Genomic DNA, 19,803 nt, shown 5'->3' with positions numbered 1-19,803 from the left:
ATTTACTCAAATTACTGTAATGAGGATCAGTGCGGAAATCTCTCGCTATACTAGACATGGCACTAAATTGTTTTTCTTTTTCGCAAGTACATTTACTATGTATTACACAGAATTTCAGCAAAATGTAGACCGTCGTGGACAGGATTCGAACCTGTGCGGGCATAGCCCATTTGATTTCGAGTCAAACGCCTTAACCACTCGGCCACCACGACAGACGCAGAAAGTGAATATATTACAGTTTACTTCAATGAGATAAGTAACATATGATTCTTATTTATATATTTATCTATCTTCGGTTAATCTGGTGAGTGACAATAGTATCTTGCTTACAAATTTTCAATACCTAAAGCAATCTTTAGAGAAAAACTCAAAACAAGAATCAGGTTAGACGTGCCGTGGGCGTGGATAGTAGCCTAGTACGGAGTAGATAGGAACTACTTCGTTTCTATCATTCTCTTCATAGTGTAAATCGATAGGAGTTAGGAGTAAAGGAGATAGGTACCCGTCTATTACATGGCGTAGCGGTGGCGTTAGGATCGGTTCTGAGAACTCCTTGCTTTTCTCGTGATTGTTGTTATTCTTCATTTTAGAAAAGCGACTGCAAAATTTTATACGTATGATAGCCAAAACAATGAATAAGTTTAACGTCCCGTGAGAAAGTTGCCATTCTTGTGTGATACGAATCCAATATTTCTATATATTATATAAATATAGCTCTACGGTCTACCGACAAATAAGGCTTGAAACTAGCCTACAATCTACATGATGTAGGGCCTATTCAGTTCAAGAAAAAGTGTAAACAAGTCGATTTCACGGCACAGGCAGTGAAAACATATTGCGGGGTCCCAAACTATCCTTGATCCAATTTCCAAAACATGTAGCCACCCATCTATAATTTATCTCGTGCTTCATTTTTTGGCAGAACCTTAGTCAGTAGTATTCGTGTTTCTTGTCGCTGCAGCTTGCACGTTCAGACGCTGTGTTCTCTGATGCGGGTTTCTAGGTGCGTGCGACGGTGTGAGAGCCTGTGGTGGATGCTGGTGGCAGTCATAAAATGAGATGAACATGTTATTGACTTGAGTGGCTTGTATCGTTTCCGTGTAACACAGCCAACTAAGCGTAGGTGTGGAATAGAGGACGTACATACTGTAGAGTGCATGTGGCAGTTGAACACGTGCAATGGTATGTCTACCATTGAGTCATTGACCACAGGCATATCTTAGCCACACATTTGTATTGTGCTACAGTACGTGACATCAACTAGGCATACACCATGGCAAAAAGTGTTCTTACAACTTACATATTGTGGCTAATTGGCGGCTGGTTTGGCCTTCACCATTTATATCTTGGACGTGACAGACATGCATTTGTTTGGTGGTGCACGATGGGCGGTGTTTTTGGAATGGGATGGCTTCGAGATCTATCAAGGATACCAGAATATGTTGATGATGCAAATGAAAGACCTGAATATGTCACATATTTAGTTAGCAAGTTTCGTTCATATGAAAAACCGCCATTTAATGTGACACGATTCGCTGGTCAGCTGATATTAGGATCATTGTTCGGCTACTTGACATTGCTAGCGCTACCGGAAAATCTCTTGAAACATAGTTTTTACCGTGCATTGATAGTGTTCGTGCCTTATGGAGTTGCACTAGGTAAGTAAGAAGTCACAGTTTAATAATGCATGAGGCATGTCTTAGATAACACCAATATAGAAAATGTTGGGTCCACTACCTTTTCATCTAATCCAATAAACTTTGTAACATATGGCACTCACCCTTCAAGAACAGGCAGTGCCATTTTACATGTTCCCTGTCTTTCTGCCGTGTAAAATGACCACATACCTATCTAACCAGCAGATGGGTGGAAATGTTAATGGGTACACCCCTCATTTCAACAAAAATTAAAATAAGCTCCCATCCAGTTTTCTGATTGTAACATGCATAACGTGATTTTATTACTGAATTGGATAGATTTCATGCTCAATTTGTTGGGCACTTATTGTCATGGGGTATTACTTGACCGATTGCCAGCTTATGGTATATTTATAGCATATTCACACCTAGCTCTAGTACTATAGCCCGCGTACAGTTGCCGCAGGCCCTGCGGCAACTGTACGCGGGCTATAGTAATAGAGCTAATTCACACCTTGCTAAAGTGCCACGGATAAGACATATTTCAAACTATATTTTATTTTCAACTAAGACTATATAGACTTCAACTAAGACTAAGACTAAGACTCAACTAGGACTATATTTTCAAACACATGATTTTATGTATTATGTATCTTTAATATTGCAATAGTACTACTGTCAGGCTGTTTAGGCTTGCTAAAGAAATGTTGTGAATGTAGAAATATGGAAAATTAGTTTAAAGTGTATTTATTAGCTCATCTGACATAGTCAGGTGCAGCTTGTAGAATTGCATGATTGTCCGTCCGTCCGTCCGGCCGTCCGTGCGTTCGTGCGTCCGTCAACAGTTGGGCACAAATCTTAACCGCTCGACGTACGGTCACGATATTTGGGACGTGGAGAGGGGGGGAGGGGGGAGGGGGGTAATCCGAAAACTAGTTGGGATGTCGAAGCTGGGGATCAAAGGTCAAAGGTCAAGAGGTGTAAAAGAAGGGGGAACATTCCCTCCTTAACTTAAGGTATAGGGAGGAAATGCAGAATTGCGGCACAAATCTAAACGGCTTGACCTAGGCTCGTGATAGTCTGTGTATAGCATCATGGTAGGAAATGCCATCACTGAGCCGGAATTGGAGGTCACAGGTCAAAGGTCAATGGGGTACAGGGCAGATTTTAGACATTTTCTGAGGACATGGTCTAACGGAGCGATTGAAAAACATTTTTGTTTCAGCGGTGACCTACCATTTTTCATGGCTTTATTGAAAGTACCATGAAATGTACTTTCCGCTGACATGCGAAGAGTAAGTGTCGGATAACCTTTTGACCCTCAAGAGGAGGGTTAAACATTGATTTGTTGACTGTTAACAAAGGACTGAACTGCTTTTGCTATTATTAGAGCCCATACCTGTGTGAATGTGAGGCTACAGTTGCACAGTTTAATTGCAAAGGCAAATGTTTGTTGAACAAGGTTTACGCTCCTTAATCATATTTTTTCTAAAGCAGTCTGTCTATAGCACCCTGAAGGCTGAATCAGTGAATGCTCGTGTGGGTAGGGAAAAACAGGAGGGCAGCCCATGGCTGGCACGCTTCTAATCATAATTGTTGCCTGCCAACCTGCAATGCACATGTGTCTGCAATGCATAGGGATTAGGTGGGTGCAAAAGTGTAGCTGATATATTTGTTCCAATTGGCTACGAAAGTCAAACAAGAATAAAGAAGACTTATGTATAAGACGTCTTGCTATGCACAAATGAATTTATCAGCAGAACACCAGACACCAGATGAGCCCTGTCGCACTGCGGCACTGCGGCACTTGTTCTTGGAGTTATCATTCTGACTGATCATCAGAATGATTACTCCAAGATTTATTCAACATAAACAAGCTCCTACTTTGGATATATGAGTGAGGATGTTTTTTTGCTTTGAACTACAAACTACCCGATTCTACTGTTGTAATTTCTATTTGGAAATAAAATAATTGCTTTTTATCAAGTACAGGGTTCTCCCTATGCCTTTAATGCATGGGGTCTGACATGCCTTCAAAGCTATAAGGCTAATTTGGGACAACACAACAAAGTCAGGCTGTGATTTCACAGCTTGATGTATACGTCTCCAAACTGAGCAAGTTTAGCTAAATATTGGGGCCAATTATGGGATGTGTAATTGACTCCGATCGGTTCAACTCCCTCCCAATTCCTTCCCCATCTATCTATAAATGACATGTCTTCTGAAATTCCTGGGAAGAACTCCGAAGTGAGAAAACTGTGAAGTTGATTTCAATAAATGTTGTGATAATTTTTTATGTATAAGTAAACATATCTGTCTTTTTAGGTGTTCATTGTGTTGGGAATATAGGCAGGGAATCTGGAAACGTTTGGTTTTCCCTCATCGGAGCATATATAACATTTCCACTTTACCGGGATATAAAGTATGTGTGAATAGAATATTATATATCTGAAGCCCGGCACACACGTGAGTAATTTTACTCAAGTAAAATTATGCATGCGTCAAAATACTCACGCAAAATATTTTCAGCGTTCGCCGCACACGTGAGTAAAATTACTCAAGGTATAAGTGCTAATGTAGATCACGTGACTGTGCACAGCCAATACTGGGCACAGTCATCTTTAAAATGATTTAAATGCATGAGCTGTGAGCACCAGTGTTGAGTAAATTTACGCAGCTAGCGCGCACACGTTGAGTATTTTGACGCATGGGTCAAAAATGATCAAACATGTTTGATATTGAGTTTCTTGATGCATGCGTCAGAAAACTCAACGAAAATGCGGCGCACACGTGAGTATTTTGATGCATGCATCATTTTACTTGAGTAAAATTACTCATGTGTGCGCGGGCTTAAGGCAATAGTTGGAAACTGCAGCATATGTAGCAGAATGTGCTGTTTACTTTGATGTGTGTTTTGGGCAGGGGGTGTGGCATTTTGGGCAGATTACGTTCAATGGTTATACTACTGCTAGCGGTTCTGATGTCACCTGTAAAATACATCACCTCCTTATGACTGTTAGAACCTTTCGCTACACCATAATTTTAGATTCCAAATGGCCATTGGCTGAACTGTTCCCCTGTTCGGTCTTCATTGGTATGGGAGCTCAGAAGCTTTCATACAGCGTTGAGCTGGCTAAGCAAATAGAAGCTTTTAAAATGTAAAGGTTTAATGTTAAGGAAATTGTACATATTTAGTAATGATGTGTTTATGTGAAAAACTAATGATGACATCCCTACCTAGTTTATGTGTAAGTTGTATGTGGTGTAAAAGTGTATAATGAATTGTTTATTAATCTAAGCCATTATTGGGTAAACAAACGCATGAGACTGAACCAATTGTGATTTTCAGCAAAAACCACAATGTGATCTCTCTATCAGCTGTAGTCTCTACAGTATTATTCAATTGGTTGGGAAAAGAATGGAGACGCAAGCCAAGAAGAAAATCCAGTTTATGTAAAAGGTACGTCCTAAGCTGCAGTAGCATCAAACTTGAATTATAAGCAAGTATAATTGCAAATTGTATGATTAAAGTTGGAGTTTGTGATACTACAAATAACCACATTCACTATGGCTGTATCAACAACTATTTTGATTACGTCTGCTGTTCCCCCCAACTTGGTTCATTTTCGATACATTGTAAGATAATTTCATTAAAAAACAGTCATTTTATAATTCACGTCTTGATTCGGATTTTTCTTTTAAATATAAAAGTTTTGACCATGCTATTCTGTTGTGTTTAATAAAACCCCTTGTATTTCTATGCAGATTTTGTGTGCTTTCCTTCTGTGGTTTGCTCTATCTGTCCATGTGGGGTTCATTTCTATTTTGGAATACAAGCATTACGTACCATGATGGTGAAACTGTCAAGGTACATGAAGCACTGAAGCATTTCTTCAAGTAAGTGGTCCTGATGATTTTTTTTACCTAGTAAGCATGTGTGCCTATTAATGCATCCCCAACCGTCAATTCGTAAACAATTACTACCATCTGCACGTTTAGTAAACCTCTTGATGAGTAATTATTTCCCCTGTAGTCTTTGTACATCAAGTGAGCTGTGACAATATTTCGTAATCTGACATTAATTTACAGCTCACCATTGTGGAACAATATGAAGCATTCTGTGAAGGATATGCTTTCCGACGGATGGAAACATGGTTGGTGGGCAGCTGGTGACAGGTTCACAGACATGCTGGATCCTTTAGGAGAAATTCATGCATACGAGGTTAGTTAGTTTGATTAAAGTAATGAACCCTTTAATATTTGCAGTAACATCCTACCACTAGTGTAAGTGACAGAATTTGGCTTATGCAGTATGAATATATATCCTATACCATCCATTATGCGAGGTTGTGTGATTTAGTTTGGGTGATTCTCTCTGTTTGATGTCTGCTGCATCCGTGAGTTTTGTATCCAAGGAGAGCTCTGTGTACACGTCTACCCTGAGTGCCTGTTTTTTTGCACGTATTATAGATAACTAGATGCGACCAAGTGTGAATGTGTGGTTTTGCAGGTGCTTGGTTTGGAGAGGGGTGCTAGTGAGATGGACGTCACTTCGAGTTACCGCAAACTTGCGAAGCAGTGGCATCCAGACAGACACAAGGAGCCTGAGGCTAAGCAAGCTGCCACTCAGAAGTTCATGGAGATCCAGGAAGCATACGAAACACTGTCAAAGATCAAAATTCGAAGAGCAAAACGCAACAAAGTCAAAGACGATACATATGATGTACATAATATGCATAGATATGCATGAGGTGACAGGTTTGAAAATATTAATTTGCACGTAATCGGCTCCAAAGTTCTTACTGACAGTTCCATTTGTAGATTAAAATAAGTGAAAGTACTAGCCAAATCAATGGGCACATGGCATCAATTAAAAATATGAAGTACCTGATATAAGATAAACCATTACAATTATATCAAGTTAGCATCCAACAAAAGAATATCCATACTCTGTAAATATGAGTTTAAGGCGTTTGTGGGGTATTAGGCCTATAGATCTGCCCCCACCTTTACATGAAATTGCCAAAACTGAGGAAACTGCTTGTAGTGTGCACACTGTTGTGGCATTTGTATAAAGCATTGTTAACAGCCCTGGAACTTGTATTAACAGTCCATGAAATTTCGTTATTCTTCTACAGGATGCATACTTGGGTGTTATTGAACTGTGAACTTCCAGTATATACATGAACTTCCATATATATGTTTTGGACACGCAGTTGGAATTATGCAATCTCAACTAGACGTGCTTTCGGATTGATTTCATAGTACGGACTATATGCTGTAAGAGGAGCTGTAAATTCACAATTACTTTTTTCCACTTTCCCTGTTGTTAGCTTTCAACCTTCAAAGGCCAGATTCTCAATAAATTATGGCACGGTTTGATTATTTGGTTGTAAAAGGTAAAGTGAGTTTTTGGATCCAGTGAATCAAAGATGTTTGAAATTAAAAGAATATGAAAATAATATGAAAATAACACAAAAGCCCTTACTAGAGTAAGGCTAATTTTAGCATGGGGTTGGCTTGTTTAACCAACTTCTGGTATCTCATTGACATGTACATTACCTTTGTTTGTCAAAGTTACATAGGACATACAAAGGTAGTGTACACACTTATAGCACTATTTCCACACTGTGTATGCACATTGCTCGTGATTGCAGTGAATAGAAACCCATACTAGGATATTTTATGCCACTTTTTCCAACCATGTGGTAGTCACGAAGTAGTGGGGTTTTGGGTTCAATGTATACACCCCCAAGTGGTTTAATATGTGGCTTTTATGAACCTTTTATATATTCTTTACCATTTATTCCAACTTCACAAGGCACTTTTCTATCATAACATGTTTTTATCACATTAATGAGCTATGGTTGTTCACTAAAGATCCTCATACTGGTTTGAACCATGACCTAGGCGCATTCCTTTCTAGTCTGATGGTGAATGACATTATCCAATAAAATGTTTTATTCATAATAACATGAAAGCACACATTTATTACTTTTTCACTTTGTGCAGAATTGTGAATACGGTACACAATCTTTTTTCAAATTAAAATTCTGAGCTTTAAAACATGGTTACTATTAATGTATTCTGGCCACATCTTCCTAATAAGTTCATCACTACTGTACACATAAGATACTATGCAAAAGAACCTTTCAATTTCTACAGAGGAAGACGTTTACTTCACTTCTGCATACATGAGTGCATGCACCCCATATGTAATATTCTGTATAAACAAAAACAAACTGCAATTATATGAACTAGCAGTAGCATGAATTTATTATTAATAGCAGAATTTGACTATTGTTATTTACAGCCATACCGTTATAAAAGCCCATTATTTTATATGTCATAGTTTTGTATCTACACTACTAAGCGGCTTATATGCTACACAATGCATAGTATAGGAGTACAATCTTTTAAATATTGAAACCGTTATCCTTGTAACAACCCACCAGACCCGAGTAAACCTAATAATAAAGTATACTCTTACCATTGCAAATGAAAGATAATTAAAATTTGTACTGCTTGTAAACCGATACATTTCCATCGGAGAATTTCTATCTCCATATATGACGTAATTTAACTTCAATTTGAGATTTTTAAATAACCACAACAACAATTTACAGTATTTTGACTAGTATAAAACACCTCGGCAAGCATTAACAGCATACAATCTTAATTCTCACCACTGATTCCCATTGCACATTTGGTAACCTGGTAACTGTAGTTCTTGCAATGCAAAATAACTACACATACTACTATATTTATTAAACATTTGCTCGAACAGCAGCAGAATTGGCAATGACTGTTTATCATGTTTACATGATTTTTCTATCAAATACGCACGCAGAAAACCACCCTGCATATAAATACACACTTCTATGGATAAGTACACTTTGTTAAATGGTGACCGTAAAATCTTAACATGTCAATTAACTGCAATGGATTTTTTTTGCATCGATCCATTATTAGCCTACCCAGAAGAAATGTTCACGCATATTATTTTACTATCATCTTGAAGTATGCCAAACGTGATATTTATAGTATAAGACCTAATTGTATAATATAAGAAAGTGCAGGTGTATCAAGCTGTCTAATGCTAGGGGCACACGAGCGTATTTTATCGCCCGATCGCGGCGATTAAAATCGCCAGCGAATTTAATCGCCCGATCACGAAGGGGCACACGTAGCGAATTTAATCGCCCGATCACGAAGGGGCACACGTAGCGAATTTAATCGCCCGATCACGAAGGGGCACACATAGCGAATTTAATCGCCCGATTTTAACATCACATGATATCAACAACACGTCCGATTGGTTTAGAAAAATCGATCGGGCGACAAAATACGCCGGACACGGGCACACGAGCGAATTTGCCAGCGTAAATAATCGCCCGAAAATATCTAACATTTTGGATACGGGCGATTCGTGCGGGCGATTAAAATCGGCGTCGACGTGAACGGGCACACGGGCGAATTTTTCGAGCGATTTTAAAATTCGCGGCGATCGGGCGATAAAAATCACTCGTGTGCCCCTACCTTAATAGAACCTGACTATTTTTGCTACATGCATGAAATGCTATTTGTCCAAGTTTCAGGTTGTTAGTGAGAGTTTTGGCAACATTTTTGTGAAAAGTCAAAGATACAATGTATCTGTAAGGAATGAGCGAAACACAGGCATGTACTTAGAATATAGAATACCCCTCCACAATGTTCTCAAACTTCATGGGAAGAGTGAGTAGATAATTTTCTGCCATCATCAGCGGTGGGCTCATGAACTGCACTCCCAATATTTGTAGGAATAGCAGTTAGATCTACACGAGATAATACTACAAAACAACAGAATTACCAATTTCAGTATAACATGTAAATTCAAGTCCTGGACAATGGTGGATGCAGCATGTCAATCAACAGGTGAAAAAGGTGTGCATACATAGGGTTCTCTACAGGCCGTAAACGTATGTTGGATCCGATATGCCTTTGAAACCTAAGCTAGTTTGCGACATCCCATTAATCCTCCAACATGCCTTGGCTACAAAAGCCCAACTTGCCTCTTTTGACAATCTCAACACAGTCATGATGTGTTTTCACAGCTTGATGCATACGTTTCCGAACTGATAGTTTACCTGTATATTGGGGCAGCTTATGACATACAAAGTTTAATTTGTACAACCCCTCCCGGGACCACCCCATTCGCCCATAAATTCCTGGAGAGAACCCTGACTCATGCATAATTGTCTACACACATCTACACTCAGTTCTATAATTGACAGATCTTCACTCGTAAATGTGTATGTAAATACAGAGCGCATACCTCATTTGGTTATATGCAGCCTCTAGATGTTGAAGCCAAAACACATATTATACGATAGCTAGCACTTCTTTTGCTGGATACAGATTGGACAAATCTAGATGGGAGCGGTGAGCATGTTATTTACGTTTCACACTCCCCTATGCATGTTTGTGGGTAATTTGCCGTACTCACTGCAGGCAAAAACGCATGTAACTGACAAACTGATTAACGGAAATGGGACAGAACTTAATTGAGCTTTTCATTTTACGGTCTCCACAACCAGATCAATAACAACCATTCCAACAAGTACTGTCAATAATACATCATTTCGGCCAGATCATTTGGCACACTCTACATGTGGGCCCTAAAATGGCTCACGTCGGTTAGCCAACGCATTTGCAGATTGTCTACGAAATGGTTGGCCCATGGAACTGCCTACAGCATCCAAGGTTATCACAAGTGAAAATAATATCTATATCATATAATGTGCGTGTCAGAATATAGCAATACCAGTATCAGAAACATGCGACATGCACGTGTGTGATGTTCATAAATAAATGTACATTTACTGTTAAAACTGGCGCAGTAAACACCAAGTGAGACACGAGATACTTATGTTGCATTTTCCTCTTCCAAAAACCACTGATGATTTGTTTTACAAATAAGCGCAATGTGAGCACCTAACGGAACGTTGTGAATTACCATTGCATATATTACACTTCTATCTAACACGAATGAACTAGCATATTTGATACCAATATCAATGACTAAAACAATGAATAAGTTAAAGGCGTGATAACCCAATAAGCACCTAGGTTAACTTACGTGTAGTTTATACATTTCTAGTAGCTATGCTTGCAGGCACCATTTTCATTTTATTTGGGTAAATCTGCATTAAGCAATGCATTGCGAAAAAAGTTTACAATGAAAATTCCTTGGTAAACCCAAAACACGATTCAAGTTCAGTACAAATTGAAATGGGGAATCACACTCCATAGTGATAGCCTAGGCCTCCTGTGTAAACAATTTTTGATTAAATTGCATATTGGACAATTTTGGATCAAGGAAGTTTAGCAGGCAAAGTGTTCTATTTCAGAGAATCACAGTTTAAAATAGAGTATGGTCACAAATCATTACAATAAATTCGAATAATTATTAAAAACCACATATAAGATCATGAGATGGCACCGGAAAACATTGAAAAAAAAACTTTTTCAGCGTATCACCAATTTTCGTTTTCTTGGTCAAAAAAATTCATTACGCTTCGTTATTCATCACAAAAAGAGTTTGATTAATAGAATCACTGCAAGTAGTACTTCGCAGTGCCACAGTCACGGCTGTTTTCACATGATAAAAGTTTCCTCACAGTCTGAACCTTTCAATACTCGGTACTTCAATGATAACGAAAAACCTTTAGTCGTGAACCTTATGCCATATGCATAATACATCGTTGGAAATTTGGAGTTATACCAAATGCTAATATACTAGATGTCAACAGGATTCCTGTTTCCCAATACTAAAGGTACTTTAAACAAAATTGATGAATGTTCCCAAGTATAACTTTAAGCAAACTCGGCAGATTTCACTCTTCAGATACTTTGGTTATCTATAGTCATGAGATATGAAGAAGAATGTGATAACATATCAACACGTTGCTGTAAATGGCTGGTAGGTTAAAAGCAGTTACATTTGAGAGCAACAGTGCAAGTCTTAATCACAAACATTCTCCTTAAACCTTCTTGGTTAAGGTGTCAGTCCCACCACCATTATACCAGATGTTCCATGTGTTTGTTTATATCTGTGCATTAGAATACTCTGTTCACAGGTAGGAGAATCTCGTTTAAAATAGCTGCTACTGTGTGAGGCTTGCCTGCCTCAAGATTTCAGCAGTAAATAACGTCTTAATGATACTGTGTACTGCTGAAGATATCACACAACCTGTGAATACTGGCATGGCTCATACTTCCAGATCACTAGCTAACACGATGCATGCAAATACCAGTAAGTGCGAGATTATCTCAATATTCGGCGAGAGAAAACACAGGCTTTAGCCCTCGTGAACACCGGATCACAGACTTGTGCGTAGCACCTCAAAGCAGGTACCCTCCCTTTCTCGCGCCAGGCAGTACGCTCAGGCACCCGACTGGCGAAATGGATGAAGCGGGTGGTGGTACAAGTGGAGCCGGCGCGATCCGCATCAGTGGGTCCAACGGCAGAGACATCGAGACAGCGGGAAAGGACGGCGTGAGTCCGGTGACGCAGGAGGTACTCGTCCTAAACTCCGACGGGGTGGTTGTGATGGGAACCAGGTTGTCGCCCGTGCGAATGTCCTTCATTCCGACTGGCACCAGCCTGCGAACGCAGCGAAAATCGTTCCAAGAAAGAGCTGTGCTTGTACTGCACCTCTAGAAACAACAGCAACGCTCAGGCGGGAAGTGCTATAGAGATTTTGCATGCAAGAACTACCACACATGGGTCTGACACCTGCACAGCAACTCCACAAGGGAGCTGAGAACAGCTGGTGCATCTGGAAAGGTCTCAACAGACGTCGTACCCAGGTTAGCAGATCTAAAGACAACATGGCAAAGTGGGGATATACCAGTTACTTCACTACCTGCGACTGCGGTGAAAGGCAGACAATGCAACATCTTCTTATCTGCCCACAACTCCAAGCTCCATGCACTGAAGATACCTCACAGAGGCCAACAAATGTTCAGTTAGCTGCGCAAAGCACTGGATGAACATGATATGACTTTGGTATGGATGGACACGATAGGAAAGCAAAGTGAAAATCGTTCGCGAGAGAGGACCACACGTCCGTGTATGTAATGTTGCGTGAAGACCGAGGTAAGACAGGAGATCGATTCTAATGTGTTAATGCAATTCAATCAGGTAAGGTGGGTGTTACCTGTCGGTCAGTGTTGCATCTGTGATGGCTGCTGCAGGAGTGGGGCGGACGGAGACCTGTGAAGATGATAGTGACGACACTGTCCAGGTCGTCATGCCCCCAGGTCCACTAGGTGGTGGCAAGTACGGCAGCTTGACTCCACTGCATGATAGCACACTGTAGGGTTAAAACATCATGATATATGACCCTATCTACTAACAGGAAGATATAATTGATTAAATAATGCAGATGGCAAGATCAAAGTATATTCTAACAGCCATTTCCGTTTACCATTACCTTTCCACACAACTATTTGTCCTGCAATGCACTCTGACTTATTCCTATACTCCGACCCAGCACACCAAATCATTTCCCTCACAAGCCCACATGTACAAGCACTCCCCTAAAATTCGGATTCAGAAACTGTACTACCACTTGCCCACCATCCTTTAGCCACAACCTACAATCATTCTAGTCTTCCCCCAGATAAAAACCACAATAACGATAAAACCTAGGGGACGCTGCCCACACATAACGGCAATCAGTACACGACGGTGTGAGCCAGGCTAGCGACAAACTCATCGCCGCTCTTCGCGACGTGAACGAGGCAACGTACGTTGATGTGGCGCTGGCGGGTTGCTGCGCTGGTTGCTGCGCTGGTTGCTGCGGTCGCTGCAGCGGCATCAGGTCCGCAAATTGAGCTGCAAACTGGGCTGCATACTGCGGGTACTGGCGCGAGATCTCATCCATCTCGTTGCCAGCTATTAGTTGCTCTAGCGTAGCCGTACCGAAATCTACGTGGAAACGTTTCGCATTTGATACAGGCCAGTCTAGTACGGTGAACAATAACATCAAGAACGACTCTGGAGCTATAATGTGCGAAGCCTAATCATGACAATTTCCACATCATCCAAATCGGATGCCAAATATGTATATTTGTGAATATATAAAATCAACGTACAGGGCAACTCAAGCAATCTACAAAGCATTATATTGCGTATAATCGTTAATATAAGTCAGGTATGCTTAAGGATCAAAGAGAAGATTTATATGATCTGGCTGTCATAAAAGACTTCGAGGCAATAAAGAAAGGCTAGCAACTAGGTGGAGACAAACAGCCTTTATTAATTTATTGTGAAATATTTATTAAAAATATTATTTATTATGATTTTTCAGTTATATTTATTATTTTTAATCTTTACATTAATTTAACTAGACAAAGACAAAGATCGACTCACTCACTGAACGTTGATACAAAATCATTAATGATGCCAGGAGTTTATATGGTAATAATGGATGGAAAAAAATGTAATAGTAGGTAGAATCAATGTGTTGAGTATTTTGCCCAGAATCATACGAGAGGAGACATTCTAGTAGTTCTACAGGTTCATTCTAGAGGTCATCCAATGGAAGTATGACAGGCTGAAATAGAGTAATTGCAGTGAAGCTGATATTAACAACAAAATAGTCCCTTTCAACATCAACTATTTTTCTAACTATTCATACCTCGCTCTTTTAGTAATCGGGATAAACTTGCAGTCATGCTATAAGTACTGGTGCCATAGCAACGCGGACTGTCTGCCACACACCCTCTCTGAGATTGTAGGCCCACACTGAAATAAATATGTAAGAATGCTATATTTACTCTATAGACCATAATAATAAATCTGAAACAAATACAATATGTGCCCAGCCTAATTTTGTACATGGATATTTACAAACAGGATTTAAGAATTAGAACCCAGAGACAAATCAAACTGAGCTTAAACCAATTAAGTTCTGAACATTTGACTTCAGGATGAAATTTCGGAACCAACTGCATTCATAATGCGTGTACACTACTAATAGGGACAAATGGACTGACGTAATAGCGATGTTTCATGTTTAGTATGTCATGTCATGTAATAGCGATGCACGCACGCACGCACGCACACACTCATGCACGCACGTGTACGTGCACACGCACGCACGCATGCACGCACGTGTACGTGCACACGCACGCACGCATGTCTACGTGCACATGCATGCACGCACGCACGCACGTGTACCTGCACACACACGCACGTACGCACGAACGCACACATGCACACACATGTACCTGCACACGCACACACGCACGCATGCACGCACGCACGAACGTGTACCTGCACACGAACGCAGGCACGTACGCACGCACGCATGCACGCAGGTGAACGTGCACACGCACGCAGGCACGTACGCACGCACGCAGGTGAACGTGCACACGCACGCACGCAGGTGAACGTGCACACGCACGCAGGCACGCACGTGTACGTTCGCACGCACGCACGCATGCACGAACGCACGTGTAAGTGCACAAGCACGCACGCACGCACGAACGCACGTGTACGTATACACGCATGCACACACGTGTACTTGCACACGCACGCACGCACACACGTGTACTTGCACACGCACGCACGCACGCACGCACGCACGTGTACGTACACACGCACACATGCATGCACGTGTACGCACGCACGCACTTATACGTGCACACGCACACACGCACGCACGCACACACGCACGCATGCACGGACGTTTACATACACATGCACGCATGCATGAATGCACGCAGGTGTACGTGCACACGCACGCACGCACGCACGCACGTCTACGTGCACATGCATGCACGACTAGGCGATTTCACCGGCGATTTAATCGCCCGATTTAATCGCCTAGTGTGTCCACTCGACTCGCGCGATAGAATCGGGCGATTTAGTTGCCCGATTTAGTCGCCCGATTTAATCGCCTAGTGTGTCCAGCCCTTAAGCCTGGATAGATAGACAATGCAGCACTGCATAAACGGCAGGTCAAATGATCACCTTACTGATACTTTCTCGGGGGTGGCAGATACACTTTGCAAACCAGAACTGTAATGGAACAAGCCAAACGATTAGAACAAAACCAGACGAGAGTTCAGCCAAAGCAACACCGAAGTGTGGTTGTAATTTAATGCATTCACATGCAGAATGAACTGCACAACCACGGCGTGCAAACATGGCATGCAAAAATGTGCATAAACTTGTGGTATATAAAGGTAATAATTGAGAGTTAAAACTTGAAATTAATTACTAATTCAGGCTTACATAATTCCTTCACAGGTATGACCCTCACATATTCATGCAATTACCTATTCCAAAACGATGTTGACATTGACATTCACTTATGAGTAGAAATTCATGACCGATTCCCAGTTTTTCCCTTGCCATGCGCATGGCATAAGAGCAGACAGCAAAGCATATAGTTAATCAAATTCATTCAACTCATGATTAAGATTAGCCGATGGGACTTAAATAGCTATCTGAATGACACTGCACACATTTTTTTTCTAAATTAATCATGTAAGCTCTTGCAGTGCTTTCACCGTTAGAAAAATAACCACAGACGTTTGCCTACCGTTCGTTCACCTTGCACTGAAAACAAATGTGTTTTTCATGAGCTGGTATGAAATAGCTCAGTGTATTGAGCTTATTATTGTTATAACGATTTGTGAGGATAAATTACACAACTAACGTCAAGAATCACATTTTCGAGTATTTGCATAGAGTCCTCAGTGGAGCATTGCTGTTCCACACAAGCCATCAAAACATTAACCAAACTAAAATATAACTTCCTCAAAATAACAAACCCCCCAAAGTAATGGTTGGAATGATCAATAACTTGAGGCGGCTATAGGAATATTTATTTATCTGGCACCCTCTGGGTATGAGTGCCATGAGCTAGATGATTCCACTATATAGAGCTAATTCAATATGAGCACGTTTATTAATCCAGATATTATAGTGAGGAGAGTCAATGTCCAGTACTGTGTGATGTGAGGTACCTTATTTTAAAATTAATTATCTGTGAAAACCTGCTATATTACAACAAAGTTAAGCATGTTAGAGTATTAGTTCTATACCTGTTATAGTTAGTATTATTTTAAGTGAGTATCATTAGTCAGATATTACGGTGAGTTAGAGGGTAGATAAACACAGTTATTGCCATTCGTCATGTTACTAGTCATGTGTCATGTGTCGCTGACAGGTGAGTGTGTACCTGTAGGCGTGTGATGATGAGTTCGTTAGAGAGCTGGTAGTAGCAAGCTGGCATGTATTGTAGAAAGGCAGGTCTATTCGACTGATCACATCTCTACTGAACAAGCAACAAAAGGTAAATAAAGCCAGCTGAAAAGAAGCTAAAAAAGCCCCAAGTCTCAAATACATGTATTGGAAGATATATGGGATCTGTATTGGATCATCTGCTATATTAATTAAAATCTGGTTATGAAGCCAACAACCATTTAGTCCATAGATAGTGAGTGGCATTACAGTGAGCTATAGAAGATTAACGCTGCTGATATCAAGGTGAGCAATTATAGGAATAGCGAAAATGTAACATAACATCAGATGCGATGTTACTCGATCCTGATATATAAACAAGTGCTGCAGTGCGACAGGGCTCATCTGGTGTCTGGTGTTCTGCTGATAAATTCATTTGTGCATAGCAAGACGTCTTATACATAAGTCTTCTTTATTCTTGTTTGACTTTCGTAGCCAATTGGAACAAATATATCAGCTACACTTTCGCACGCACCTAATCTCTATGCATTGCAGGTTGGACTAAGCAAACAAATTATGATTAGAAAAGGCGTGCCAGCCATGGCTGCCCCGTGTTTTGCATACCCACGCGAAGATTCACTGAATTCACCTTCAGGGTACTAATGACAGACTGCTTTAGAAAATAATATGATTTAAGGAGCGTAAACGCTTGTTCCAACAAACATTTGACTTTGCCAATTAAAACTGTGCAACTGTAGCCTCCCAATTCACCACAGGTATGGGCTCTAATAATAGCAACAAAAGCAGTTCATCCTTTTGTTTAAGCAGTCAACAAATCAATGTTTAACGCCTCCTCTTTGAGGGTCAAAAAGTTATCCGAACTTTACTCTTCGCATGTCAGCGGAAGTACATTCATGGTCCTTTCAATAAAGCCATGAAAATGGTAGGTCACCGCTGAACAAAAAAGTTTTCCACCGCTCCGTCCGACCATGTCCGCAGAAAATGTCTAAAATCTGCCCTGTGCCCCATTGACCTTTGACCTGTGACCTCCAATTTCGGCACAGTGATGGCTTTTCCTACCATGATGCTATACACCGACTATCACGAGCCTAGGTCGAGCCGTTTAGATTTGTGCCGCAATTCTGCATTTCCTCCCTATACCTTAAGTTAAGGAGGGAATGTTCCCCCTTCTTTTACACCTCTTGACCTTTGACCCCCAGCTTCGACATACCAACTCGTTTCCGGATTACCCCCCCACGTCCCGAATATCGTGACCGTACGTCAAACGGTTAAGATTTGTGCCCAACTGTTGACGCACAGACGGACGCACGGCCGGACGGACGCACGGCCGCAGAGACGCACGGCCGGACGGACGGACGGACGGACGCACGCTCATGCGATTCTACAAGCTGCATCTGACTATGTCAGATGAGCTAAATATTCGCAGCATATTATCTAACAGCTACAATTTTAGTTTCCAAGAGACCCTCACCCAAATTAATTAAAAGATAATTAGGCCTACTTTAAAACCTCCATGACTACAAACCTAAATATAGCTGAGCATTATGAAAGTTTTCCATCACATGATATACTGAACAAACAACGTAAATGCTGTCCTGGGTGAATGTGCTATGTAAATACACAAAAGTGATCAGGCAAAAACAAACTACTACGTGCAATATGAAGTGAAAACTTAAAGAAATAAGCAAAACAAAAGTAACATCTATTATAAATTTTATACCAAGAAACAAAGTGTACTGCTATGCAAATCCTACTGAAAGATACTGAAGGGCAATCTCACAGAGCTTAAACCAGTTTGGGAAGACACTTTACATTAAATAGAAATTACTATAAATGGTACCATATATTTTGGCATATATAAACCTTGCTAATATAGTTCTTCCTTACCTTTGCACTAGTTCATCCTCACTACCTGTCCTTGGTTTGTTTGTTACATAGGATTCTGTACCAATAAGGACTCACTAACAAGATATGTGACCGAGGCTTACACACGACCTGTATTCTGACACCCAACGTACCTTGATGTAACCTGAGTATTGTCACCAGGATGCATTATGTTAGAATTGATGAATGTGTACGTTGAACCCGTTTCCTGGAACCGGTAGGGCATTACCACAGAAGGATCATCTGAAATAGTACAGGAACAGCATTACAAAAAGTCCTAGCATAACAGTATTTCCAAACAAACCTAAATGTGCAATCATGAATAACAAATCATTGTTTGAATGTTATGTAAAATGCCTTTTTACACTAAGGTTTTTATAGATGAAAGTGTCAATGACACTGTAGCTCACCACGAAAAAGGACACAAATGAGTGAGTGAGAAGAAGTCAGTTTTAATTGAGCAACCATCGACGTACATTATAGAAACGAAGAGTATATATGGGAGAACTCCCATTATGATTATACTCTTGATAATTATATGTGTAATATTTTATATGAAAATAAATGTTTGAGATGTGAAAGTCTGAGATGTGGGCGAGTGATGGCGTTACACCTAAATGATCGCCATTTAACGTTTTTATAATATTCAGATTTAGGCACTGCCTAAAAGCGGAGCTCCCGATGTGTAACGTGTAAGATTGAGAGGATACGCTTATTCCACGTAGCTGCTATATACCAGGTGACAATGGTGTTTCCCTGCCCATAACACAACTTTTGTCAAAGGTTAATTGGTTGTAGGGAAGTGTTTACTTCGTATGAGTTTTTCTAGGCGGTAGCACACGGTTGCCATCTGTATATCGCAATAATAATTTATAAACCAAAATGAATCACAATTTGTGACGGTAGATGGCGCTATACCCGCTTTGACGTTTCTTAGCAATGGCGTTCTAAATAAATAGGTTATGCTGCGTTACGACATGTTTTGTAAAACTTTACTCTAATATAGACGTTTTATCGGCG

General features: G+C 40.5%; 2 protein-coding genes and 1 non-coding gene across 9 annotated transcripts; 1 reads left to right on the top strand and 2 right to left on the bottom strand.

The window, feature by feature from the left end:
- Window positions 1-130: 130 nt before the first annotated feature.
- Window positions 131-212, bottom strand: Trnas-cga. The gene has a single exon. It is a non-coding gene; the product is annotated as a tRNA-Ser (tRNA).
- A 310-nt stretch (window positions 213-522) lies between these two features.
- LOC106806710 (dnaJ homolog subfamily C member 22-like) lies at window positions 523-7,703 on the top strand. Of its 2 annotated transcripts, XM_014808729.1 has the most exons (7): window positions 523-614; window positions 962-1,658; window positions 3,963-4,059; window positions 4,987-5,097; window positions 5,403-5,534; window positions 5,727-5,859; window positions 6,148-7,703. In XM_014808729.1, exons 2-7 carry the CDS (start codon window positions 1,274-1,276, stop codon window positions 6,385-6,387), a joined length of 1,098 nt encoding a protein of 365 aa, XP_014664215.1. In that variant the 5' UTR covers window positions 523-614; window positions 962-1,273; the 3' UTR covers window positions 6,388-7,703. The 2 variants fall into 2 exon arrangements, with proteins under 2 accessions (XP_014664215.1, XP_014664214.1); XM_014808728.1 differs by having other exon boundaries at window positions 533-1,658.
- Window positions 7,704-9,184: 1,481 nt separating this feature from the next.
- Window positions 9,185-19,021, bottom strand: LOC106806711. 6 transcript variants are annotated; one of them, XM_014808732.1, is made up of 7 exons: window positions 18,918-19,021; window positions 16,877-16,972; window positions 15,661-15,708; window positions 14,324-14,430; window positions 13,434-13,611; window positions 12,839-12,994; window positions 9,185-12,282 (listed from the first exon to the last, which is right to left on the bottom strand). In XM_014808732.1, exons 1-7 carry the CDS (start codon window positions 19,007-19,009, stop codon window positions 12,021-12,023), a joined length of 939 nt encoding a protein of 312 aa, XP_014664218.1. In that variant the 5' UTR covers window positions 19,010-19,021; the 3' UTR covers window positions 9,185-12,020. The 6 variants fall into 6 exon arrangements, with proteins under 6 accessions (XP_014664218.1, XP_014664219.1, XP_014664220.1 ...); XM_014808733.1 differs by having other exon boundaries at window positions 16,877-16,969; XM_014808734.1 differs by lacking the exon at window positions 16,877-16,972.
- Window positions 19,022-19,803: the final 782 nt, after the last annotated feature.

This window comes from Priapulus caudatus, unplaced genomic scaffold (assembly GCF_000485595.1).
Source record: "Priapulus caudatus unplaced genomic scaffold, Priapulus_caudatus-5.0.1 Scaffold175, whole genome shotgun sequence".
In the NCBI taxonomy this organism is placed as follows: domain Eukaryota; kingdom Metazoa; phylum Priapulida; class Priapulimorpha; order Priapulimorphida; family Priapulidae; genus Priapulus; species Priapulus caudatus.
This window is presented reverse-complemented; position numbering and strand designations above follow the sequence as displayed.